Genomic DNA, 27,938 nt, shown 5'->3' on the forward strand with positions numbered 1-27,938 from the left:
CAATGTCAAATAATCAGAAAATATTCCATATGAATTTTTTCTTTGCCTGCCAAACTGCTAAAACATTGAAAAAGAAGATGTCAAGAACCAGAGCCAACATAATTATTTGTGTACTTCCAGTCTGGTACACTGTAGCAGGGCAGAACAGGTCCAGTTTCAGCCAGTAGTTCACTGGCATGTGGTCAGTTTGAAGTTTCCTGCTGTACTTTTCTGAGCTAAGAGAGAAGGAACCAAAAATGCTGACATCCGCATTTGACTTCATCGCTTATGCCTGAGCACATAGAGCAACACTTCCTGTGCAAAACCTACCCTGACTCTGCAGAGGACACTCTCAGCTTTCAGCTGATCTGGGTGAGGGTGCTGGCATAGATTGGTGAAATTTGGAAAGTATTAGCCGTTGGATACTTCTTCACACCATATGAGCATGGCATGTCTCATTATTATACCTTTCATTTCATAGAAATAAGCTTTCAAAGCTTGCAATGAAAGCTTGCAATAACAACATTCATTGACAGGAAGAGATTGTTGCAGGCCAGTTATTAACTCTCAAAACTACCACCCCACAAAAGCATATTTAAGAAACACCTAATTTAGAAATAAAATGCCATGGAAATTGAACTGAAGAAAGCCTATCAGAATGTCTGAAATGTATATATCTTGTCTCTTTAATATCAATATGTCTATATCTAGGCTTCCTTAACACTCTTAAGGAGTTTTCTTATCCATACGAAGGGACGATTTCTAAATTTCTAAGGGTTTGTAATTTTAGTGTGTGTTTCTCCAAGTAGTTTTCTCCATGTTTTGTTTTATTCTACCTATCAAGATTTCCTCAAGTACTGTCAAGTACTTTAAGGTAAGTACATGACTTTCAGTTCTTTCAGAAACACAATAATTTGAAGAAGTGATGTTATAAAGTTGTTCTGAGTCTAGATTATTATAGTTTGATTCTGACTATACCATCTAAACATCACATGAAAGGGAAATTAGTGTCACTATGAAAATGTTAAATCCATGTGATGATAAACCTTAGATGTTTTGAGAAGTCTGTGTTATATATTATCTAAAACATTAACTTTGATTACTAATTTTATCTTATAAGCATGACGAGGATGGGAAATTTGCTCATTGGTGCCTCTTCTTTAAAATTTTAATTTTTCTTTTCAATGAAGTCATTTGGGATTGCTAGTAACCTGGGAAGAGATAAAAGACTTGTTTTGGGGGAGATGGACATGGCTTTGTTATTCAGCATTTCTTATGATTTTTTTTCTTATAACCATGAAAAAAATTCTGAAATTCTTTAAGACCTAGTTTTCAAGGATAGTTTGTAAACTTAAAAACTATAACTACAATTAAATCACATGTAGTTGGCCCCATCCTTCCCATTTTGCCACAGTGTTCTAGAGTTCTCTCACTACATTTTGAAATACCTTTGTGGAATTTTGAAATTCATTACTTGCGTAGTTCTTTGAGGCTGCATCAGTGGTGGAAGGAGTTATGAAACGTAGCTCTGCACTTCCCCTTAGATAGTTCTTTACCCTGTCGAACAGAAGATGTGTGCGTGACTGGTGTCTAAATGAAGAAGACCTATAGATTTTACCCACAAACTGTAGATCCAGATAGTCCCTCCACAAGCAGGAATTAAGAATGATTAACCAGAAGAAAAAAAGGCACTGCTGGATGTTGTTTGAAAGGAATTCTTTATGGGAGGCTGTGAGTATTGTTTTTGCAGTTTCTATTTTTAAAATATTTTAGTTTAAAAACACTTGAACTTTTTGAGTATGGAAAGTATATGAGTAGATAAAGTAACTGGTATTTATCTCTTTGTTTACTACCAAATTATAAGTAATTTGTATCATTATTGAAAAATTATCCTGCCTCTTGTTTAGAATGGTTTCCTGCTGTGATTTTAACACAGGGGTACAGTTTTTCTTATTTTCATGGCCCAAGTACAATTACTTGAGGTAATGACATTTCTTCCTGTGGATTCGTAGCATACAGTGTTCCCTGGGAGCAGTGAAAGTGAACTGTGCTGTGTGCAGTCAGCGTTGACCTATCTTAGCTGAGTATTATAGCCTCATTCCTCCTATTTCTACTACTTCCGTATTTCAACAGGTTTCTTAGAATTTATTCATGCATTTAATATTCTCTCAGTCATCAATTATTTGAGGATAAAATTCTCTTTATTTCTAAAACATCAGCAAGGTGCATTGGCATTATGACAAAGTTAAGGATTTCTTAAAATTACCTATGATTTATTGGTCTCCAAAGTCTAGTTGACTTGCATAGATCCTCCTAGCATTGTGGCTTTAATGTTCTCAGGGTCTTTTCTGTTTAACTGAAAAACCACAGTAAGTGAATGTTTTATTCAGAAAAAAACATTATAAAACATATTTTTTATTTGTAATAAGGAGAAGGAAAATAAACATTTGGGTGTAACTACTGATAACATTTTGATGTGTTCTTCCCCTTTGTTGTTTGGTAAAGCTGAGGTCATAATTTACATGGATTTTTAAAAATCATTCTTTCCCCTTTCCAAATAACATTAAATATTTCACATTACAAAACTTCTTAGTAAAAATTCAACAGCTATATGATATTCTGTTAAAAAGTAATACTTTAGTTAGCATATACTCTATAGTTGGATATTTAACATCTTTCAAGATTTTGGACTATAAATCAGAGAACATTACCATTTTTTAAAGACTATCTTTGCAAGATGACTTGGGGGGAAATTCCCATTGTATTTGTTTTTTCTTAACTTTATTTATCTCTTTGTTGGGTTGTGGTGTGCAGGCTTCTCTAGTAGTGGTTGGTGGGCTTAGTTTTCTCCAGGCATGTGGGATCTTAGTTTCCCCCAGGCAGGTGGGATCTTAGTTTCCCCATTGGGATCAAAGCTGTGTGCCTTGCATTGGAAGGTGGATTCTTTATCATTGGACCACTGAGGAAGTTCCCTCCCATTGTATTTGTATTCCTGATTTAAGACATTCATAATAGCTATACCTTAGAATTTTTTAAAATTAATTAATTTTTTTGAATGTATTATTTTTGACTGCACAGATCTTTGTTGCTGTGCATGGGCTTTTTCTAGTTGTGGCGAGTAGAGTCTTCTCCTTAGTTGAGTTGAACAGGCTTCTTGTTACGGTGGTTTCAGTTGTTGCAGAGCACAGGCTCTAGGTACATGGGCTTCAGTAGTTGTGGTGCTTGGGCTTAGTTGCCCTGCTGCATGTGGGATCTTCCTGGATGAGGGATCAAACCTGAGTGCTCTGCACTGGCAGGCAGATTCTTAACCACTGGACCACCAGTGGTCCTTAGACCACTTGGAACTTAAGGACAAGCATTGAATTAGGATTTTAAACAAATGTGTTGGATTCCATGTTTGTTTAAACTTATGAATCACACATTTAAAAAACTTTTACTTCTGTGTGGCAGGCAGCCTATGTGCTAGCTATTTTTCAAATGTGGATGACATTGCTTTCTTCATGGACTGGGATTTATAGAATATTTGCAAATAAGGTGATCATTGGTGAACACTGAAAGAGAACTTCCTTAACTAAAGCAGGTTCTTTTATGCCACAAGCTTCATGTGAATGGAAAACTAACTAAATCTATGCGTAGAAAGCTTGGGCTATGAAAATACTAGTGCCAGGAAAAACACAGATTCACAAGACTTGAGCCAAAGCCTTTGGTTTTTCCTGATTCTCCCAATAATTCAGCCACAAGAGAAAGAAAAAGCTTGTTGATTTTCATTCCCATTGTGTAGAGGCCCCTATGTCACAGACTTGCACCAGCATGGAGTACCGACCTACCTTGTGGAATGAATGGAACTGAATTCAGAGTAACTTAAAGTAACAAAGTAACATAAATTCTTTAATGTGTCTTCTATTTAAAACTATAGGCATGATGATAAATTTTAATAGAATACAAATAGCAAGAGTAATATGAATATACAATCAAAATATGAAAGTTTGGAGTGTTTTTCTTCAAGTAATTGTTTTGGATTGGAATATTTGATTTCAAGATTATAGGGGATTTATTTTTTTCTTTATCCTGCTTCTGCATCTACTTTGCTATTTATAAGTTAATACAGGGCTTCCCAGGTGACACTAGTGGTAAAGAACCTGCTTGGCAGTGCGGAAGAGTGAGAGATGTGCATTCAATCCCTGGATCAGGAAGATCCCCCGGAGGAAGGCATAGCAGTCCACTCCAGTATTCTTACCTGGAGAATCCCATGGAGAGGAGCCTGGCAGGCTACAGTCCATGGGCTCTCACAGAGTCAGACATGACTGAAGGCAACTTAACATGCATAAAATACCCGACTTTTCTTCATAAATGAGTAAAATTTTAGTGAACATGTATTACACTTAGAAATAGTCATTTCTTCTAATTTTTATTGTAACTTTAAAATTTAGGATTTTTTTGCTATTAAATACTAAATTATATATATAGATACATATATATATATGCAGATGCTTTACCCTCTGAGCCACCAGGGAAGTATAGATACATATATTTTATATTAAAAAGAAGTCAAAATAGGATTTGTTATCAGACTTGTAGTTTTTATTCTCTAATGGTAAGTATGAACAGAGTTATTTATAAGACCAAAGGAAACTCGGAACTAGGCTGAAAGCCACAGTAGTTCAAGGGGGTTTTTTTGCCCACTTTTTTTTTTTTTTTTTAAGCTATCCCAACCTACATATGCTCCTTCAGAGTGTGCATACAGTGCTCACAGCATCCTCAGAATCAGCTTTGAAACGGAACCAACTGGACTTCTGTCCAGCTGTTTATATACTTCTTGGTGCTTCTCCAACCCATTTGTTTTCATCTTCCCAACTCATTTGATCCTGTGGCATTAGGGTCAACAGCTGTAATTGGTCTATAAAGTAGCTGAATAATAAAATGCTATAATCTGATCCTTGTAGTTTTCATGATGACTGAGTTGGTAACAGCAGTGCTACAGATTTGTTTGGCAGGTCAGGGGAAACATCATATTTATTTTACCAGAAGAAAGTTTATGTCTAAGAAGGATTGGTAATTGATCCTGAGTGGTATAATTATATCTTCTGAATCCTAGTCTTATTGTTTACTGGGTACCTGTTAGACACAGTACTTTGTATTGTATGCACATTCTTTCTAATCCTCAGAATAAGCTTGTAAGAACTGTGATATGACCTTAATTTTCTGGTGGAGAAAGCAGACTCTATAAGGTTATAACCCTTATCAACATATTCAGTGTTACAGCAGTATTGTAGTATTACCTGGAATTCAAATCCAAGATCATGCTTCCAAAGCTTGTGACCTATCCATTGCATATTGTAGCAGTAGGTTTTTTTTTAATTGTGAATAGTATTTTATTTCCATTTTGCTGTTAATGGACATTAACTACTATGATGAAAGTTTCTGTACATATTATTGTACATCATTTAGTGGAATTGTTGCAAGTGTGTATGTTCAGCTTTAGGAAATGTTGCCTAAAGGTTTTCCATAGTGGTTTTAGTGTGTGAATATTCTAATTCCCCTTCCTAGCCAGTACTTTATCTAAAACAATTTTAGCCATGTGGCAGGTATCTAGTGGTATCATTTTGTGATTGTAATTTGCATGTCTCTGATTAATAATTTGCATGTCTCTGATTAATAATTTTTATATGCTTATTGGAGACCTTTCATGAAGTTCCCAGTTGAGACTTTTGTCCATTAAAAAATAGGTTAAGAGCCAAAAATAAAAAGAGTGAAAAAGAAGCATTTAATATAATGTTGTACAGCGATAAGTTCTATTAAATACCAAAGACCAAAGTGCTAGGATTAATAGAAAGTGACAAAAATAGGATTGTGAGGAAAGAAAGGCCCACCTGAGAAAGTGGCATCAAAGTTCAGATTTGCATGAAATGTGTTATGGAAAGAAGAGTAAAATCTGGATAAAACATATGAAGCAGAGGGAACTGCAAGTGCAAGGGACTTGAAGAACTTGGCAAGGAAGTATTTAAATTCCTGTACAACTCTCAGCTTATGAGGGAAGGTAACAAGGCCTTTACTTTTACTCACCTCCAACTGTACACTCAGTAAGGTATTATTTGGCTTGTTTTCTTCTAATAAAGATCAAAAGCCTTCTATTCAGTCACTGGGGTTCCATGTTTGAACTAGCAACTTCATGTTTTGCCTACTAATTGCTGTATAATATCCAAACATATTTACTGGTGATATGTTTTATGAATATTTATTCAGTAAATATTTATTGGACAGCCCTGATTGATTGGATGTGATGGAGGAGGGAGAAGAGTTGCTGATTAAAGCAAAGAAGAAAGGAGTTTACTGGAGAGAGTTCTAAAGAAGCAGGAGAGTTAGCTGTGAAGGCGCCCGGGAGGAAAGAATGTAAAAAATGAAAATGTGGTCACCACTGTCAGATGCTCCCAGAGAAGTGTGGGGTAGGAGGGGTGGGCTGCTGATTGTAGTGGCCTGCTGACCTTTGTGGAAGCAGGATCAGGTCTGTGTTTGTCAGACAGGTGGGCTAAAGGGGAGGTGAGGAAATGGAGACAGTGACCTGGGGTTCCCAAGTTTTGAGAAGTGTAAACAAGAAAAAGGATAAGATTAGACAGCTTGAGAAGAATATGGATGGAACCAAGAGCTTTTTGTTTTATTTTGGGTTTTGAGGGGTTTTGTTTTTTGGAAGAGACTTCAGTGTTTGGGTTTTTTTTCCCTCATGACAGAAAGTCATCCTTTGCTGTTCTTAGCTCAGAACAGACAGTTGTGTCTCCCTCCCTCCCTGCCCTTTTAAACTTGTTTAAAACTTCTTACAACTGTATAATTTTCTATGTATTCCAAGAAGATTCACCTTTGTGATCTCATTGATCTTCTTGAGAGGGAGGTACCAAATATTATGCCTGTTTCTTAGATGAAAGCCTCAAAGCTCAGAGATTGTAGCTGAGAAGTCATTCCACTGATAACTTGTGGGGCAAGAATATTTGTAAGTATACCCTGCCTTGCTCAGAGTTTGGGAATCTGTGTTTACAGCATTAACTAACCTTGATTTCCCCCTTATTCAAGTGGTTATCCTCTGGTTACCCCAGAAAAAAATCTAAATGTTTAGATATAATTTATAGGTCAGATTAAGAAGCTTTCCCAAATACCCCTTTACTTCCCCCCTGCCCACACACCCCTCTCACCCATCTGTGCACACTCCTATATCACACACACACCACTCATCCCACATACATACCTCTGCCACCCACACAGCCCACAAATGTTCACAATTGGATACACTTTAGTCCTTGCCCACAAAAGTAGGCTACTTTTCTCTTTCTGCGGTTTGGATTTGGGGTAAAAAAAGTAGCTAGGTTAGAAAGAATTAATTTTATGAGCTCAGATTAGAGACTGTAAATACAATCATACCTTGTTTTCTTATGCTTTACTTTATTACACGTTGCAAATACTGCCTTTTTATTTTATTTTATTTTTTACAAACTGAAGGTTTGTGGTAACCCTGCATTGTCAGATGATGGTTAGCAGTTTTTAACAATAAAGTATTTTTAAATTCAAGTATGTACGTTGTTATTGCACACTTAATAGACTACACTATAGTGGAACCATAACTTTTATATGTGTCGGGATACCAAAAAATTCGTATGACTTGCTTTATTGCTATGGTCTGGAACCAAAACTGTAATATCTCAGAGAGAAGTCTGTAAATCCCTAGGCTTCAACAATAAGGGTTCAGTTGATCATTCAGTTTTTACTGAATTTGCTTTCATTCTTCAAAGGAAACCCTGTAGAATACTAAACAGTTTTTGCATAAATTTGATCTAGAGCAATAGTTTTATGCTTTGGTCCTTAAGGATATTTTTTAAATTTCGAGGATTAACTATTCAGCCTTGGATTTTTGTGCGCAAAAAACTGGGATTGATACAATTTTCATTGTAGCCTGATCTCAGTCTCTAAAGTATGAAAAAGAACATTCATAACGTTGATATTTTGATCGTTTTTACAGAATGATGTTTGTGTGATATATTTTTTTCACTTAACCTAGTCCTAAAGTGCTACACTCAGTATGCCAGCAAATTTGGAAAACTCAGCTGTGGCCACAGGACTGAAAAGGTCAGTTTTCATTCCAATCCCAAAGAAAGGCAATACCAAAGAATCCTTAAACTACTGCACAGTTGTACTCATTTCATATGCTAGCAAAGTAATGCTCAAGGTTCTTCAAGCTAGACTTTAACAGTACATGAACCAAGAACTCCCACATGGTCAAGCTGGATTTAGAAAAGGCAGAGGAACCACAGATCAAATTGTCAACATCTGTTGGATCATAGAAAAAGCAAGAGAATTCCAGAAAAACATCTAGTTTTGCTTCAGTGACTATGCTAAAGCCTTTGACCGTGTGGATCACAACAAGCTCTAGAAAATCCTTGAAGAGGTGGGAATACCAGACCACCTTACCTGCCTCCTGAAAAATCTGTATGCAGGTCAAGAAGCAATAGTTAGAACCAGACATGGAACACGGACTGGTTCAGAATTTGGAAAGGAGTATGTCAAGGCTGTATATTGTCACCCTGCTTATTTAACTTATATGCAGAATACATCATGCAAAACTCAAGGCTGGATGAAGCACAAGCTAGAATCAAGATTGCCGAGAAAAATATCAATAACCTCAGCTATGCAGGTGATATCACCCTTATGGCAGAATAAAGAGCCTCTTGATGAAGGTGAAAGAGGAGAGTGAAAAAGCTGACTTAGAACTCAACATTCAAAAAACGAAGATCATGGCATCCAATTCCGTCACTTCATGGCAAATAGATGGGGAAACAATGGGAACAGTGACAGTCAACAGAGTGACTGAATAACAAGTGCTAGACATCTATCACAGTTGTAAGTGCCTTTCTAACCCTCATCTCCCGAAGAGGTGAAAGTCTTTGTATTTTGAACATATTAAAAACTCATCAAGAGAAGGAACTCAGTGTCTCCTTTTTTTGTGTGTTCAGAGTTTAGGTTAGAACTTTTGCAAATTGTAGATGCTCAATAAGTCTTGTTTATAGAACATCCTTTGTTCTTAATCCTTTTCCCACTTGTCACAAATATTTGAAAAAATATAGTCACTAATATAATTATATTAGCATATATATTAAGTTCCTAGAGAAGGAAATGGCAACCCATTCCGGTACTCACATCTGGAAAATCCCATGGATGGAGGAGCCTGGTGGGCTACGATCCATGGGGTTACAAAAGGGTTGGACATGACTCAGTGATTAAACATATGTTATATATATGTATTCAACATAGAGAGTCTTCCCTTGCATATATTTCAGAAAGTTTCTTAGACAAAGAAAGATAAAAGAATTAAAACATCTAGAGTCCAATTTAAATGCATCACTTACTGAAAGAATGTGGGTCAGGATGAATGTGGAAGGCAGAAGACTAGGACCCAGATATGTGTATACTTTCCTCCCACCTCTGTTTTAGAATCAATATTAAATATATGAAAAGACAGGGAATTTTACCCTAATGAAGATAGCAGTAATCTAATGATATGAAAAATTGGATCCCATTATTTTCATTTGGCTGAGATATAATATCCTTTTAATTTTAATAAAAAATATCCCTGAGGCATTGGTAGAATTGGATTAGAGTCCTGATGGTTGGAGTTTGATGAAAAAAGGGCTAGCACTCTGAAACTTCCTAATGTAGACTTACCCTCAGCACTTTTTTCTTTGCAGTATGGTAGCTGGACAGGTCCTAGAAAGGAAAGTACTGCTGCTATGCTAACCATATCAGAGGAATGATGGACAATTAAAAGAAAATGCTTTCATCAAATCAGGCTAGATTGTTTCTCCATCATTGTCTTTTCTTTGTTGTTTTTAAAGAAAATCTCTCTCTTTTTTAAATTTTGTATTTGTTTGTTTTTGACTGTGCTGGGTCTTCATTGCTGCGTGCAGACTTTCTCTTGTGGTGAGTGGGGACTGCTCTCTAGTTGCAGTGCTTGGGCTTCTCTTCGCAGTGGCTTCTCTTATTGCAGAGCATAGGCTCTAGGGTGCACGGGCTCAGTAGTTGTGGCGCACAGGCTTAGTTCCCTCGAGGCACGTGGAATCTTCCTGGAGCAGGGATTGAACCCATGTCCCCAGCATTGGTAGGTGGATTCTTAGCTACTGGACCACCAGGGGAATCCTGTTTTGTTCTGGTTTTGGCCATGCAGTGCAGCTTAGTTCCCCACCAGGGATTGAACCTGGACTAGAGCAGTGAAAGTGTTGAGTCCTAACCATTGAACCACCAGAGAATTCCTTACTCCATCATTGTTAAGACCTTACAAACTGGACAGAGAAGTTCCTTTTATTTCAGTGTTGTTGTTTTTTTTTTTTTTGCTTTTGCTTGTGAGGTACTTTGTACCTTACAAATGTGTATTTTTGCTCTAAATCTTCTTTAAAGAACTTGTTGCAAAAGAAAAAACAGTCAAATAAAAAAAACTTACATAGAATGTTAAGCAAAAATACAAAATTCTGTGTTTTTAGACAAAGTAATTTGAGTTTGTAACACAATGAGACTAATTTGTGAACACACTAAGAATAATTTGAGTTTGTAACACAATGAAACTAATTTGTGAACATATTGAGAATAATTTGAGTCTCTTTCATATTCACAGACAAAACCCTAACAATATCCAGTCACCTCATAATATAAGCTACTTGTCAAAAAGCAGTTTCAGCAAGGAAAAGAGAATGTGGCAAGATCAAAACTGGTGGCAGTGTTACTCAAAGTGTACCTACCTGGGGCATCTTTGTGCAGGTATCATTGCCATCTCACCTGGTACTTTAGTAATACCCGCTGCTCAGAACTTTCAGTCTTACCACACCCAAGGATTGTACCCAGAAACTTTTACTATGCCATTTCATTCTGGAGAATAAACATTTGTTCTTGCCGTTGTAGTGCTTTTTTCTCCTTTTCTACTGAAATTAGTAAGAATGAAGAGGAACCTTCCTTCCAATATTCATTCTCATTATTTTAGAATGGTAGAGATCTTTGAAGATGCTCTAACTCAACTCTCTCATTCTGCAGTTAAAATGCACAGGACCAGAGAGGGCAATGGCTTGCCATGTCATGCCAGTGGCTAAGCAGGGACTAGAGTCCAGGTTTCTTAAGTTCTAAACAGTGGTTCTATCAGTGAACTTTGCAAAAGCTAAGGATTTGAAAACTTCCTTACAAAAATATGTGTCTGTGTGTAGATTCAGTAGTGAAGGGAGATAGAATAGTATTCCCAGGGTTATGTGATCACTGCTTAGCTGACACAGTAACTGCTGTAACAGCTTGTAGGCAACATTGCCAACTGCCCAGTATTTGAAGAAGATATCAGGCTTCTCTGTTCCCAATAACTTTATATCTTGAGAACCTTTATAGGGATTATTGACTCTTTGTCACGTGCCCTACAGTTTAAGTATGGGGACCCTATTATTAGACTCTGAGCAGTGTGGCTTAAGGTGCTATTGTGGAGACAGTGTCAGAACAGCCAAAGGTGAACTTGGAGCTAAAAAGGACACTACTGCTTACTTGCTTTTCTTAGATCTGGTTTTTTGTGTGTGTTTTTTTTTTTTTCCTTTCTGAGTGATTCCCACTGAATCAGTTTCCTAGAAGTGGTGAGCCAGATTCGTTTTCATTTTTTTCTATTGTCTTGATAGTAGATCCACCCAAGAATATAGTGAGGTAAACTTTGAAAAATATGTGTAGGAAGAATAAATACTACTTTTAGAAAATTATCATTTATGACATTAAGATTTTTGGAAAACAGACAAAGGAAAATACCAGTAAAATCTCTTCTTCACAACTGCTCTTATAATTTTGAGATAGGTAGGCTTAGGCTTTGGTTTCTAAGAATCTTTCATTTTTTATCGCAGTTGTTCATAGCAAATACTCAGTTAGGTATTTTTTTCCCCTGTACTTCCAGGAGGTAGTGTGGCATAATGATCAGACCGAAGCTTTGGTCTCACTTGAGAGTCTAGTCTCAGCAGTGAGATGTAGGGCAAAGAACTTAGTTTCTGAGTCTCAGTTTCCATAACTAAAAAATGATGATAGTAGTACCTACGTCATAATCCCTGTGAGATTTAAATAAAATATTTATAAATGCTTATTATAGTTTCTAGCACAGACTAGGGACTCAGCAAATAGAATATCATTATTAGTATACCAGTTGACATCTCCCTTATGCCCCATAGCTCTTGTGACCATATTTTTAATAATTGCATGATATTCTATCAAGTTGAGTATATTCCAGTTTGCGTAACCATTCATCTATAATTAGATTCTTGTTTCCTCTAAATTTGCCATAGAATAAAAAATTTTTCAGCAAGCTGCTATTCATTCAGCAGATTCAGTAAATACTATGTATAAGGACCTTTGCTTGGCAGCAGCAGCACAGAGCTCAGAGTGGAAAAGTCCCTAGCTTTGACGGGCTCTCGGTTTGTAAGTGGAGATACGTGAAGAGAACTCTGGCCTGTGGTAAACATTGTCACTGTCCAAGTTACTGAAAAAGTGCTGAGGAGAGGACAGAATGTGAGATTCTGCTTAGAGAGCCTCACGGAAAGCAAGGGAGGGTTGTGGTAGAGGAATCAAGTGATGGAGGTGAGGGGCACGTTATTAAGGGCTTTTAAATCTTTAAACAGAATACAACATTTATCCTCAGTGCAAGGGAAAGTCAGTTTTGAGAAGAGAATTCGCATTATCTGCTTAGGTTTTATAGCCTGTACAAGGTGAAGTGGAAGTAGAGAGTTTAATTAGGAAATTATTAAGGAATCTAGGTGAGAGATGGTATATCTTCGACCAGGTGGAAGTGATGGAGGTGGGAAGAAGTGGCCATATTGGAAGAGATAGCCCACATCATGAGCTGTCAGGTTGGATGTGAAGATATCAGAGAAAGAGAAGAGTCAAAGATGGGCTCTCAGGCATTCAGCTTGAGTGACTGGAAGAGTGGGGTTGCTGTTTCCAAAAACAAGGAAGGATGCAGGAGGAGCTGATTTGGAGGAGAAATCAGGAGTTAAGTTTTGGGATGCTATGTTCAAGATTTGTATTAAACATTCAGGCAGAGATGTTCAGTAGATAGTTAGATGTAGAAGTCTGCAATTCTTGGAAAGAGAGGTTTATCCTGGAATTATAAGTTTGGGAGCTAGCTATGTATTTATAGTATTTTAAAAACTTGGTACAGTCATTTTACCTATTACTACTCCTCTCATAGAATTTTCATTTTTTAAAAATCCACATAAACTTTAGGATCACTTTGTTAAATTTCTTTTGTAAAGTATGCTGGACATTTTACTAGAAGAATGTATATATGTATTACATATATATTTATATATAAATTTACTAAAAGACTGGTAATTTGAAAAGAGTTAGCATCTTTAAAATGGATCTTTGTATCCAGCAATGCATTATTTTTCTCCATTTAGTTTTCTTTTTTTTTCTTTTCCATTTAGTTTTCTTTTATTAATACTTCTGATAGTTCATTCTTTGTCCCCCAAATAGTTCATACAAAGTTCTTGATAGTATTATTCCAAAGTATTATAAGGTGTCACAGAAAAACCAGAATAAACTTTTTGGCCAACCCAATATACTATTTTTTGCTGTTGTTAGTAAATTTCATTTTATTGATGTTCTGATGTTTTTGCCTTATAAAGGAATTATTTTGATATATTTAGCCACATCATTAAATTTCAGGTGATATAAATAATCTCTTTGATTTCTTTAAGTTTTCCCCCTAGCAATACAATCATATCATCTGCAAATAATGATTTTGTCTTTTTCCTTTCAACATTTGTGTCTCACTTCTGTTCATTCCAAGAAAAGAAGTCCTGAATTTAAGATAGTGGCTAACTGTAAAGCAAGGAGGTAATTAAGACATAAAAGTCTAGTCACAGCTTACAGTTGTTGTTTAGTTTTTGCTTTAAGTGAAAGTGAAAGTTAAGTCACTCAGTGTCTGACTCTTTGTGACCCCGTGGACTATAGCCCACCAGGCTCCTCCATCCATGGGATTCTCCAGGCAAGAATACTGGAATGTGTTGCCATTTCCTTCTCCAGGGGATCTTCCTGACCCAAGGATCGAACCCAGGTCTCCCACAATGCAGGCAGACGCTTTAACCCCTGAGTCACCAGGGAAGCCCCAAAATTTCTTTGAGCCCCTTTTTTTGAGAGGGGAGGGGGCACAAATACTAGAGTGGGTTGCCATTCCCTTCTCCAGGAGATCTTCCCAACCCAGGGATTAAACCTGGGTATCCCGCTTTACAGTCTGATCCACCAGGGAAGTCAAGTCTGAGCCACCAGGAAGTTTTGCTTTAGGCCTATCCTAATTATTTCTTTTCCTTGCCTTTGAAAAATATATTTCTGTTGGATTTGCTTTGAGTGCCCAGAGTTTGTCTGTTTTACATTTATAGATTATCTCCAGTAGTTGGTCTTGATGGAGTATCTATTTGGTTTTCAGTCATTTTGCTCTTCCAAGGACATATTCTCTGATTCCTTGAATACTATGAATTCAGGGGAAGCTCTTTTCGTGCTGAATTGGCATTGAACTTTCATAGATGCAGAAACAAATTAAAGCCCGTAGAGAGTACATAACCAAGAGATTTCAGTCATATAATTGGATAAGGTACTAATGAAAATGTTAAGTTCAGTAGCCTCTCCCTCTCCCCCAGAAAACAAAAACAGTAAAAATGAATTCATATAAGTTTAAAAAATTAATATGTGTATATTTATAGGACAGTTGATTTTGAAAACTTATTTTCAAGCTAAGTTTTACAAATTTGAAAGTTTTATTTTAAAAAGTCTAAATACAAAACCAGGTTTTCTGATGTGGATTGTAAACAGAAAGGACTTGCTGATACAGCTTAGATTTCTTTAATGCATTATCTTGAATTTTCAAGTTTACTTTCAAGTTTTATTTTCTGTTTGTCAAGTTAAGCCTCATGTGACCTTTTTCTGTGAATGAGCAGTGGACACTATCTGGCATGTTAGCGCTTTGTACCTCCAAGGGTAGATTTGCAGGACAGCTTTTAATTGGCCTGCATTGCCTTGTTTAAATAGCCAAACACCTGCTAGGCAAGCCCCAGCACATGTGAGTGGCTATATGTTCCTTCCGTTAGGATTTGCAAGGCTGGAGCACAAAGACAGCGATTGTTACCCAATAAGCAGTAGTCACACAATTCTACCAATCGCCTTAGGAGGGCTGGTTACCATGGAATCCACCATCTGTTCACTCCCCGTCGGAATGTGATTATCTTTGCTGGGGTGGGAACTGGGAGCGTGTGCAGTGTGGAATTATCTGCAATGGACTGGGTTAATGGGAGCTAGATTTGGCTCACTAGAAGAACAGATGAAGGGAGTTTTACTTCTTAACAATTTGTGACTACTAACCAAAAGGAATAAATTCAGCTTTTATAAGGTAAGTAATTCTAGTACTATGTATCTTGTTTGTACTATGTTTGGTGTGGGGCATTATCTCCATGCGGTTCCAGGAAAGGGAGCTGTAAGCTCTTCTGGAAGGAGCCTCCAGCATTATACACTTCTGTTGTATTGATTTTAAGCAGCTCAGTTATACCTGTACAGTTACATGTTGATGTTGAAAAATGAAATAGTTATTTTTTAATCTTTAAAAATTTAGTCAAAATTGTAATATGACTTCTGAAAGTGGCAAAAAGACAGTAATTTTAAATGATTTCTCAGAGTGAATTGTACCAATACTCGAAATATACTCATGGCCACAACGTGTTCAATGTCTTCTTCAAATAAGAAAATGTCTCAGGTCAGGGACATTTGTAGGTTAGGATTTTATTCATCATTATTCTGGCCCACGTGCCTGGCTTCACATTACTAGCTCATGTTTTGTAATGTGATGTTTATGCAGTTAATTTTGCAATGCTTTTGCACAAGTTTCGAGGGCTTGAGCATGTGGAAGCAATGTGACAGTGCTTTAACAGCAGGCATATAGGCATGGTGATAAAGGAAAGGGCAAAGCTCGGAGGATCCGCTTCTGTTTCAAGGGCTTCCTTTGTTTTTCTGTTTGAACAGCCCCTTAAAATGTGTGCTGCATATTGTAAGCAATAGAAGGAGATTTTGGTGCTAACAAATGGATGACTGACATTTTTCTGTGTGGCTAAGAGGTTGGTAGCTCAAACAAGGGACTTCTATATCCTTTGTAAGGCAGCATTGTATATACTCTTCCCCAAAACTGTGCCCTAAAACATAAAAGTGAAAAACAAAAAGAGTGCTGTCTATACTCTGGATACTTCTTTTGTGTAAGTTTTCCTGTCATTTAAACCATAGTGCCAGGGATATGTGCATCTAGCTGGGTCTGCCATTTTTATTTGATATGGGAAGGGGTTGCAAAGAGGATTTGCTAATGCAGCGTTAGTTCCTCTAATTGTGCTGTTCTGCTGTCATCTTGGACATTCATGTCAGTGACTCAGTGGCTGCCCGGAGAGCTAGAACAGGTCATTGTTAACAGGCCTTACTTTGATTTTCTTTTTCTGATTGTAGAATAAAATTAGATAACCTTGTACTGGTCAAGGACTCATGTTCTTACTTCCAGGTTTTCAAGCCTGACTGCTAATTATGGGTTCTTGCTATTTATTGTTGTTGAGTTATTATAGTTAAAATTCTTAACTTCTTTTGTGCTTACTGGGCTATTTGCATTGTATTATTCTTATAATTCTCAAGTTTTTTAATATGCAAAATCAGATCAGGTACATACTACCTCTAAAAAGCATCTTTTTCACTAACAATAGACATGTATCTACCTGAAAATTTCCTTAGCAGCATCTGTAAAAACATTTTAAGTGAATGTTGCATTATTTAGATGAAATTTTTGCTTCATGGAAACAGTTGTTCATAAGCAATATCAGTTTTGAGAGGAAATGAGATAATTTAAAAGCATGTACATTTAGGCTGTTTGTGTTACCTTAATTACCTTGTATCTTAGAAACCTGAAAAGGTCTGTGCGTGAATGGGTATGAAGTACTAGAGTATTCCATGTGCCTGGGATGTGATTGCTCAAGCAGTTGAGTGAACTGGGCAAATCAGTACACCTCTCAAGTTCCCTAAGTATTTGTGAATTTCCTTACTGCCATGATTGTTACTGAGTTGAAGTTGTAAGATTGTGGTTTTTTTTAAAGTGGGTATTTACGCAGAATGTAGCCCAGCATTTATAGGTATTGGGAGGCATTTATTTGTTTTAACTTGTAAACATGTTTATTAATATGTTTCTTGACTGAATTTTTCTGAGTAATAAACAATAAAGCCACAGGGTATTCAAAAAGTGTTGAAAAACTTTGGTCCATCAGCCACTGACAAGCCTAAGATTATACTTTCTAAAATTGGTGAAGAGGAGTGGGCAGTGGGATAGTCCCTGGAACACTTGTGATTCCTAGTAGGGTGCCTGGGGGACAGGAGTGCACAGTCCCACTATGTGTAGTTCCCGTGAGGGAATGTGGTCTTTGGACCTGGTGTTGCTCATGGGGAGATGTTCACTTCCACTCACAGACGTTGTCAGTGGGGACACCTTCCGCCGTGTCCGCAGTCTTGTGGTAACAAGTTGAAAATGTCAGGTCAGCTGGGAAGCATTGCTTCCTGGTTCTCACTCTCCTTGTCTCTGAAGGTGGGGGAGGTGCTAGATTCAGTGCTTTCTGACTCTTCTTCCAACTTCTCAATGGCATGAGGCTTTCAAGTCTCCTTCAATACAACTTAAGATTTTACTAAATGGAAAATTTAGCTTTATGTTTGTAAATATGTAAAGCAACCCTTATTCAGAGTTATTTTTTATAAAGGTATTATTGCTGCTGCTAAGTCACTTCAGTCGTGTCTGACTCTGTGCGACCCCAGAGACGGAAGCCTGTGCGACCCCAGAGACGGAAGCCCACCAGGCTCCCCCGTCCCCGGGATTCTCCAGGCAAGAACATTGGAGTGGGTTGCCATTTCTTCTCCAATGCATGAAAGTGAAAAGTGAAAGTGAAGTTGCTCAGTCGTGTCTGACTCTTAGTGACCCCATGGACTGCAGCCCACCAGGCTCCTCCATCCATGGGATTTTCCAGGCAAGACTACTGGAGTCGGGGGCCATTAAAGGTATTATTATATAGATAAAAAATTGGAAACTGAATAAACTACCTGGAATGTCTTTGACACTTTATGCTGGAAGGCTGCCTGACAACTATTTCAACAAGTAGACCACAGAGCTCATAAACATCAGTTAAATTCTTACATTTTTCTTATCACCAAATTCAGTCTCACTTCTAAACTGACTCTGTCTTTTGCTTTTGAGATACTGATTTATAATCCATTTTTGCTGTTAACGGTTTTGGCCATGATGATCCATTTGGCCCTTGGACAGACGATGGAGCAGTAGGGATTTGAAGGGAAGAAGAACCTGCTTATGCTGTCATTGCTGATGCTGCTTTGTTCTCATGTTCCTGGTAATATTGAAGCCATTTGCATAAAAATAGATGTACTGAAAATTGCCTTCTTTTGCCCTCTTCCACAATTCCATATTGCCATGGTTTCAAGAAGTGCTTAGAATGAGTTGTTAACATTGTGCATCAGTACAGTTTGGCATTGCTGTGTTAGATATAGAGCAGAAGGGTGTGATGCCTATAAAATGTGCACATGAAAGATGTAAACTCACCCAAAAGCTATGGCTCAAAGGTGGTTGCATTTGGCAGGATTTTTCTTCCTGTGAATGTGCCACATAGTTGATTATTGTCAGTTTCTTCTGAGATATTTATTCTGTTTTTATAACTGCTTGTGTGCTTCTGTAAAATAAAAAGGCAAACTTCCTATACATTGGCAGTGCATGGGTCTATGTAGGCAGAAGCAGATCCTTGGAACAGTTTTGTGTAATATACTCATGCCTTTCTTATTCAATTGTTGCCACTTAAAGCCCAGTGATGACTTGATGGAGTTGCATGGAAGTATCTAGGGATACCTTATCTGAAAAAACTTCCATAGTTTTACAGATAACCCTAATCTGTGGGGGCTACATTGTTCTTTTGTAATAAAGGTGTTGAGTTACCAACTTCCCCTGTAAGTAGTTGTTTCCTTCTTCCCTGTCTGCTTAATTCCCGTGTTGTTTTTAAATTTTTGCCAATTTCCTGGCCCTGACCCCAGATTCATGAATTACGAGGCAAGATGTATTTCCATAAGGCAAGCACATTGCTATACATTGCTAGATGTTTATTTTCACATAATTTAAAGACTGGATCTGTCAGAAGACTCTGAGGCCCATAAGAAGTAAGCAGCTTGTCCAGGATCACAGAACTTGAGTTGCAGAAACAGCTAATGTTGACTATCGCCTGTAGAATACAAAGATACAGGCAAAGCCAATTTACTTCCTACATTGTTACCTTCATGAGGAACAGAACATTGGGGTATCGCCCTAAAGTCTCAGAGATACAATTTTCAGTGCGTCCAAAGAGGGGCGACTTGGAAAGATAATTCCCTCAATAATCAGGGTCATAAGAAATATGTATTTCCATAAATACCCAAACATTAAAAAAACAAAAGTAACTGCCAGGTCAACTAGATGTTTGTGCTTCTTAGTTTGCAGATTCTTGCCCTTGTATCCGTGTTTATAGTCGTAAAATCATGATCAGGATGTTGCTTGGTGATTTTGGAGCCCAGAGTGGGTGGGGGTGGAGCACTGAGGAAGGACAGCCTGAGGGCAAATACCATTCCATTCCAGGGCCCAGTTGTCACCTGGTTAGTATATTTCTGTTCTGAGTTAATGCACTTTCTTCTGGACATTGGTGGAGACATAAAACCTGTTTGCTTATCTGGCCTCCTTCTGCTCTGTTGTGCTCACCCCACCCACTTGCTTCACCTTGCTCAGGACCCCCCTACCATCCACTGAGACATTGCTTCTTTGGCTCTGTTACTGTTATCATTCACTTATCACATGTTTATTGAACATTTACTCTGTGCTGGGCAATGTTGCAGGTATGGAGGACAGGGCTTGGAACACAATGGTCAGGTTCTTTAGTGGACTTATGTAATAGAGAGGGAGACAGATAATACACAGTTAAAAAAATAAATGAACAGTGTAATTTTGAATAATGACGAGTATGTGAAGACAAAATGTAATGTGTTAAGGGATTTTAGGGCAACAAATTTTATGTTGAGTGGGGAGATCTCATATAAGCTGAGTCAGAAATGATAAGCCACCAGGTTGATCCAGGAAAGCTAGGAATGTGTTGTTATCCCCACTTTATTCCCGTGGAAATTGAGGAAAGCCTGTCATCAGGACCATTCCTTGTTCACCTGGTGCTGCAAAACCATACCATGTGTCTTTTCTTTCAGGACTTAATGTTGACTATATGCTCTTTTCCAAAGTCAGAATTTAATGGGAGAACATGGGAAGTAGTGTCTACTTCAGGACAACAGCTAAGAGCACAAGCAGACCTAAATTAGTCCCATCTCACATACTGTCTACTCTGGAGGTCTCTAGGCAAGTTCCTTAAACCTGTCTCCCCATTTGTTAGAACTTTTGGAGTTATTGTGGATATTAAAAGAGATAATATTAAAAAACCATTCGGTTCTCTGAGGGGCTTCAGTAATAATCCCATGAATATTAAAATAATTTTCTATGGTTGGCAGTGAGAACCTAGGAGTACTATTAGCCTTCTCTCTATAGGATAATTTTTCTTTGATCTCTTCCATTCCCTCTCTCATCCCTCACATTCATTTATTTTAACAAATGCTTAAAAACCCTTTATTGAAGCATGATTGACATACAAAAAACTGTACATACTTAATGTGTGTAACTTCAAGAGCTTTGAAGATAAGTATACACTTACCAGGGGCTTCTCAGGTGGCACTAGTGGTAAAGAACCCACCTGATTGCAGGAGATGTAACAGACACTGGTTCGACCCCTGGGTTGGGAAGATCTCCTGGAAGAGGGTATGACAACCCACTCCAGTACCCTTGCCTGGAAAGTCCCATGGACAGAGGAGCCTGGCAGGCTGCAGTCTATTGGGTCGCAGAGAGTCAAACACAACTGAAGTGACTTAGCACCCGTGCACGTGTACACATGTGAAACATGCCACAATATATTCATCACTTCCAAAAGAAGGCTTTTTGCACATCCACCTCCCCTTGCTAGATTCTGCATAAAGAACATAATTAGACATGTTCTCACAGGTCTGTGCTCACCTGGTACTCGACTAACAATCTGTTAACCAGTCAGTTGCATTCAGTATGATTGGTGACACAGTGCAGGAGGGGTGTGGGAGACAGAGGAACAGGTGCTCGACTGTACAGGTAACGTGGGCTTGGAATTCTAGTCTGCGGCAGCAAATGCAGGGAGGCGTGCTGGTAGCTGAGTGTAGAGTTTGAGCTAAGTAAGGTAGGACAAGATTTGAGAATGGAAACCTTGGTTTGCATAGAAGTTTTTACTGTATTCTATAAAGAATGAGAAACTTTTGAATAGTTTTAAACATCTGAGGAATAAATCTTCAATTTTGTCATCTAAAAAGATAACTAATAGTTAAAATGAGGAAAGCACTGGAGAGAACAACTTCCAAGGCAGCCTGAGTTCTTTTTCTCATCTTTATCTTCATCCACAGCAGGCAAGATTTTTCTTATGTTGTCATTACCACCACAATATAATTAAGTCATATTTATTCTTGATATTTAGATTTTAAAGTTAGGACACTTAAGTAAAACTTGCATAGAGTCCAAAAGGTCCTTGAGATTTCCTTTAAGAGGGCATAACTTTGGAGATCAACTCTCTCATTAATTCCAATCCAGCATGTCTTCCCCTCCACCCCCCAGGGTTGAAATAGATTGCTGCTGTTTTGCTTGGGCACCAGATGAAATAATTCCTTTTGTATTTAGGGGTCATGCTCTATGCAGTAAGAGGAAGCAGCAGGCTCATGATCTCTCAGTCTGACTCCCACAACAGAGACCATGAGCATTGTTGCCTTTGACTGCTGCACCTGTGTTTGTGTGCTTTCTGGTACAGGTGTTTTATATTTGCAAAACATAGTTCAGTTCAAGCCAGTTTAAATGCACTTATAACTACAGTACCAACTTTTTGTGTTTTCTATATGTCAAACCATGCAGAATACATTTATCATCTAGTTTAACCTTTATTAAACATTTGAAATAACTGGAATTTATCTTTATTGAATAAATAAAACTGTTCCTATTAGATACATACTATTTTCAAGTTCACTAATAATTAAATGATTAACTGCGATTAAAACCTTGATCGGTTCAATTTCAATCCTATAATCTTAGCTATTATGCTCAGTTTCAATTAGAAAGCCATTGCATTAACCTAGACAGAAAAATATAACAAATATTATGATACCAGTGGTGTAGAAACAAGATTCCAAAGAGAGAAAGGGAGAGAATAAATGACTACTCTGTTTAAGAAGACTTTAAATAGTTATCTAGGAACATGAACAGATATTTAATAAAAGAAGAAATACAAATGCCTAATACATGAGGAAAAAAAGTTTTGTATAGGTGCATCCGAGGTGACCCAGTGGGTAAAGAATCCGCCTGCAATGCAGGAGACACAGGAGATGCAAGTTTGATCACTGGTTTGGGAAGGTTCCCTGGAGGAGGCAATGGCAACCCACTCCAGTGTTCTTGCCTAGAAAATTGCATGAACTGAGGAGCCTGGCAGGCTACATTTCATGGGGTCGCAAAGAGTCGGACACAACTGTGCTACTAAGCTAACTAAATATCTAACATGAACAGGTACTTCAAAAAGGAGGAAACACAAATGCCTAATATATGAGAAAAAAAGTTTTATATAACTGGCAGTCAAAAAAAAACAAATTTTCTTTTATTACACTAGCAAAAAATTTACTGAATGGTTGTATTTTCCATTGGCACCCCCAAATGCTTCAATAACAATATTACTTCAGATTACAGTATGCAGTGATTTAACTTTTGGGGAAACAAGGTGTAATATATTTTATCTTAACTAGATAACCCTTTGTGGCAAGGAATAGAAGAAAATATAACTCAACAGAAAAGAGGGATGTATTAAAAAAAAATGAAAGGCATCTCCAGGAGCCAAGGGGCAGTAAATTCATCTAGGCCTCAGAGGAGCCTGCAAACAGGACTGTTACAACTCCCTGTTCTTCAGACTAACCCCTTCCGCATTTCTGTTTGCATGGCCAAAACAGCCCCAAAACAAAACATGGCTATTGCAAATCTTGATTATACCACTTCCTAGTACCAGTGCCTGGTAGAAACACAGAAGTTCCAATTACTGATATCTTGGACTTAAACTCTGATGGGCTAAGTTTTGGTCAGCACTTACCCTTGGTCCCATCAGATGTGATCATAGACTACAAGGTCACTTGGCTTAGCTATCTACTCAGAAAGTTCTGTGAAACAAGAACTCTTTGAAAGCCGGGTAAAGTAAGCAAATAGAAGAACACACTTTTTGTTACTTGTATCAACAGAGCTAAGGATGTTCATGTTCTTTGACCTCACCGTCCCAATTTTAGAAATCTGCCAGTAGGAAGTTATTGAATGATTTAGTGAATCATTTATCACATCACATCACATTCTCTGGTGGGAATGGGAAGAAATGGGAAACCACTAACATGTTCAAAAATAGGGAAATGGCTAATGACTCTTCATGAGATTATAGGTTATGCAAATATTAAAGACATGTTTTCAAAACATGTAAGAAGATACTTACAATGAAATGTAAATTATGTTGTGTATGCTGTACTAGGTTGTATTTTATATAATACATAGAAAAAAAATACTAGAGGGAATTACACCAAACACTAGATTTTAGAATCACTTTTGTTGTCTTTATAATTTTTCTTTAGATTTTAAATGGTTAACAGTGGCCATATAATAATTTTATACTTATAAAAAATACTCAAAAAAGCAAATTATAATCTGGCAGGAAAGATAAACTTGTCCTAGGTAAAGTAATAGTAACTAAGCTAATATGTAGCAGTGTTACAAATTGTATAATAAAAACTTATGGATGGATTTAATAATAAATTTTTAAAAAGTAGAATGCACTGTTCAAAAGCTTTTTCCTATCACTGGTAGTACTCAAATAGAAATTAGATAAACATTGATAAGAGATACTATGGAATAGGTTCATCTATCAGGTATGAAGAATTAGCTGACCTCTAAAGTCCTTTTCAACCCCCATGTTAGAAAAAGAGATTTACTTTGGAATGATTATTTTTAAAAATTCAATTAGATATTAGGGGAAGGTATGCAAAGCAAGTAGCTTTTGTGAAAGAGATATGAAATTGTAATAGAGGGGCTGCCAGAGTCTGTGGGATAAAGCATGAGGCAATGAATTTGAGTCACATTTTGAAAGAGGTGATAGGCAAGATTGATTGGATTATGTGAAAGTTCTTTTAAGGTCTACAATGATTGTTGCTAAGGCAGATTTAAGATTCCACCAGGCATTTATGGCTAAGGGAGAGTACCCAAGTTGGCTTGACAAATGGGAGAGTATTTTTCTTGTTCATCCTCTACTGAGTGAGTGAAGTGGTACAGAACTGAAATTGAAAAAGAGAGCAATCAGAGCACCCAGCATCTGGGTCTTTTCCAGTTAGTTGGCTCTTTGCATAAGGTGGCCAAAGTATTGGAGCTTTAGTTTTACCATCAGTCCTTCCAATGAATATTCAGGTTGATTTCCTTTAGGATTGCCTGGTTTGATCTTGATGTCCAAGGGAGTCTCAAGAGTTTTGTCTAGTACCACAATTTGAAAGTGTAAGTTCTTCGGCACTCGGCCTACTCTCACATCTGTACATGACTACTGGAAAAACCATACCTTTGACTATACGGATCTTTATTGGCAAAATAATATCTTTGCTTTTTAATGCATTGTCTAGATTTGTCGTAATTTTTCTTCCAAGGAGCAAGCGTCCATGGCTGCAGTCACCATCCACAGTGATTTTGGAGCCCACGAAAATAAAATCTGTCACTGTTTCCATCCCCCCCTGCCGTTTCTATTTGCCATGAAGTGATGTGACCGGATGCCATGATCTTAATTTTTTGAATGTTGAGTTTCAAGCCAGCCTTTTCACTTTCCTCTTTGACCTTCATCAAGAGCTCTTTAGTTCCTCTTCACTTTCTGCCATTAGAATGGTATCTGCCATTAGAATGATATCTGCATATCCAAGGTTGTTGATCTTTCTGCCAGCAATCTTGGTTCCAGTTTGTGATTCATCCAGCCTGGCATTTCACATTGGGTACTGTGCATATAGGGCTTCCTCAGTGGCTCAGCCATAAAGAATCTGCCTGCAATGCAGAGATGCAGGTTCGATTCCTGGGCAGGAAAGCTCTCCTTGATGAGGGCATGGCAATCCACTCCAGTATCCTTGCCTGGAGACTCCCATGGATAGAGGAGCTTGGAATGCTACAGTCCATAGGGTCACAAAGAGCTGGACAAGACTAAAGTGACTGAGCACTCAGGCAGTCTGCATAAGTTAAATAGACAGGGTTACAATGTACAGCCTTGATGTACTCCTTTCCCAGTTTGGAACCAGTCTGTTGTTCTATGTCTGGTTCTGACTGTTGCTTCTTGACCTGCATGCAGGTTTCTCAGGAGGCAGGTAAGGTGGTTTGGTATTCCCATCCCTTTAAGAATTTTCCATAGTTCATTGTGATCCACACAGTCAAAGGCTTTAGTGTAATCAGTGAAGCAGTAGATAATTTTTCTGGAATTTTCTTGCTTTTTCCATGATCCAACGGACGTTGTCAATTTGATCTCTGGTTCCTCTGCCTTTTCTAAATCCAGCTTGTACATCTGGAAGTTCTCAGTTCACATACTGTTGAAGCCTAGCTTGAAGGATTTTTCGCATTACCTTGCTAGTTTGTGATGTGAGCACAATTGTACTGTAGTTTGGCATTGCCTTTCTTTGGGATTATAATGAAAACTGACCTTTTTGCAGTCCTGTGGCCACTACTGACTTTTCCAAATTTGCTGACATATTCAGTGCAGCACTTTAATAGCATCATCTTTTAGAATTGAAAATGGCTCAGCGAGAATTCCATCACCTCCATTAACTTTGTTTGTAGTAATGCTTGACTAAGGATTACTTAACACTCCAGGATGTCTGTCTCTAGAGCTGGGGTTAATATCATTAGCATTTTCTGTTTACACATAATATGCAAGATTTTTTATATACCATCCTGGTTAATAAAGGTAATCTATTGTTAGCATATATGCTTGCTTACATTGATGTACGTCATAACTACAAGTTATATATATTATAAAGTGATATTTTAGTATGAACTCTTACATTTAAAATATAATAATGTTTATCTTAATAGAAAAAAATATCATTTCAAATTCCAGGGGAGTTATTAGACAATTCTAGTAGAAAGTTTTAGGTATACCAAAACTTTAATCCATTATTTAAATGAAAAAAAGAATAGGAAACTCATCACTTTAGTTTGAGATGATAATTTATCTAATGAATACAGATCTGTGACATAATATTGGGACCTTTATTATATTATACTATAAGGGGCCTGGAAATTACCCTAATTTAAATTGGGCAAGTTCTAGTCAGTATTTTTTTGTGAGTAGCCCAAAAATTACTTAAATGCTTAGTAAACCTTCTTTTTTAATTAACTCATTCAAATAAGAAAATATTGTGTGGCCCCTAAATACTTCGAGCTGACATTATCTTGGGGGAAGGACTATATTGTACTAAATGCCAAAGTATTGGAGTTTCAGCCTCAGCATCAGTCCTTCCAATGAACAGCCAGGACTAATCTCCTTTGATGGACTGGTTGGATCTCCTTGCAGTCCAAGGGACTCTCAAGAGTCTTCTCCAACACCACAGTTCAAAAGCATCAATTCTTCAGCTCTCAGCCTTCTTCACAGTCCAACTCTCACATCCATACATGACCACTGCAAAAAGCATAGCCTTAACTAGATGGACCATTGTTGGCAAAGTAATCTCTCTGCTTTTCAATATACTGTCTAGGTTGGTTATAACTTCCCTTCCAAGGAGTAAGCATCTTTTAATTTCTATTAATTAAGCATAATTTAATTTCTGCAATCACCATCTGCAGTGATTTTGGAGCCCAGAAAAATAAAGTCTGACGCTGTTTCCACTGTTTCCCCATCTATTCCCCATGAAGTGATGGGACTTGATGCCATGATCTTCGTTTTCTGAATGTTGAGCTTTAAACCAACTTTTTCACTCTCCTCTTTCACTTTCCTAAAAAGGCTCTTTAGTTCTTCTTCACTTTCTGCCATATGGGTAGTGTCATCTGCATATGTGAGGTTATTGATATTTCTCCCAGCAATCTTGATTCCAGCTTGTGCTTCATCCATCCCAACATTTCTCATGATGTACTCTGCATATAAGTTGCAATATACAGCCTTGACGTACTCCTTTTCCTATTTGGAACCAGTCTGTTGTTCCGTGTCCAGTTCTAACTGTTGCTTTCTGACCTGCATACAGATTTCTCAAGAGGCAGGTCAGGTGGTCTGGTATTCCCATCTCTTAAAGAATTTTCCAAAGTTTATTGTGATCCACATAGTCAAAAGCTTTGGCATAGTCAATAAAGCAGAAATAGATGTTTTTCTGAAACTCCCTTGTTTTTTTGATGATCCAGCAGACGTTGGCAATTTGATCTCTGGTTCCTCTGCCTTTTCAAAAACCTGCTTGAACATCTGAAAGTTCATGGTTCACGTATTGCTGAAGCCTGGCTTGGAGAATTTTGAACATTACTTGGCTAGTGTGTGATATGAATGCAATTGTACAGTAGTTTGAGCATTCTTTGACATTGCCTTTCTTTGAGATTGGAATGAAAACACCTTTTCCAGTCCTGCGGCCACTGCTGAGTTTTCCAAATTTGCTGGCATATTGAGTGCAGCACTTTCACAGCATCATCTTTTAGGATTTGAAATAGCTCTACTGGAATTCCATCACCTCCACTAGCTTTGTTCGTAGTGATGCTTCTTATGGCCACT

General features: G+C 37.6%; 1 protein-coding gene across 2 annotated transcripts in view; it reads left to right on the forward strand.

Annotated features, from left to right (window-relative positions):
- Positions 1–1,479: 1,479 nt before the first annotated feature.
- The window catches only part of LOC120858545 (FYVE, RhoGEF and PH domain-containing protein 4), a 151,983-nt gene continuing 125,524 nt past the window's right edge, over positions 1,480–27,938 (forward strand). The window contains exon 1 of one of the 2 annotated variants that reach the window (XM_040234672.1): positions 1,480–1,710. In XM_040234672.1, the coding sequence (XP_040090606.1) occupies positions 1,701–1,710 (10 nt within the window). In that variant the 5' untranslated portion in view covers positions 1,480–1,700. Of the gene's footprint in view, positions 1,711–14,999; positions 15,401–27,938 lie in introns of those variants that run through there. The other variant, XM_040234673.1, reaches the window with a different exon arrangement.

The sequence above is a fragment of the Oryx dammah genome, unplaced genomic scaffold, assembly GCF_014754425.2.
Source record: "Oryx dammah isolate SB20612 unplaced genomic scaffold, SCBI_Odam_1.1 HiC_scaffold_29, whole genome shotgun sequence".
NCBI lineage: Eukaryota > Metazoa > Chordata > Mammalia > Artiodactyla > Bovidae > Oryx > Oryx dammah.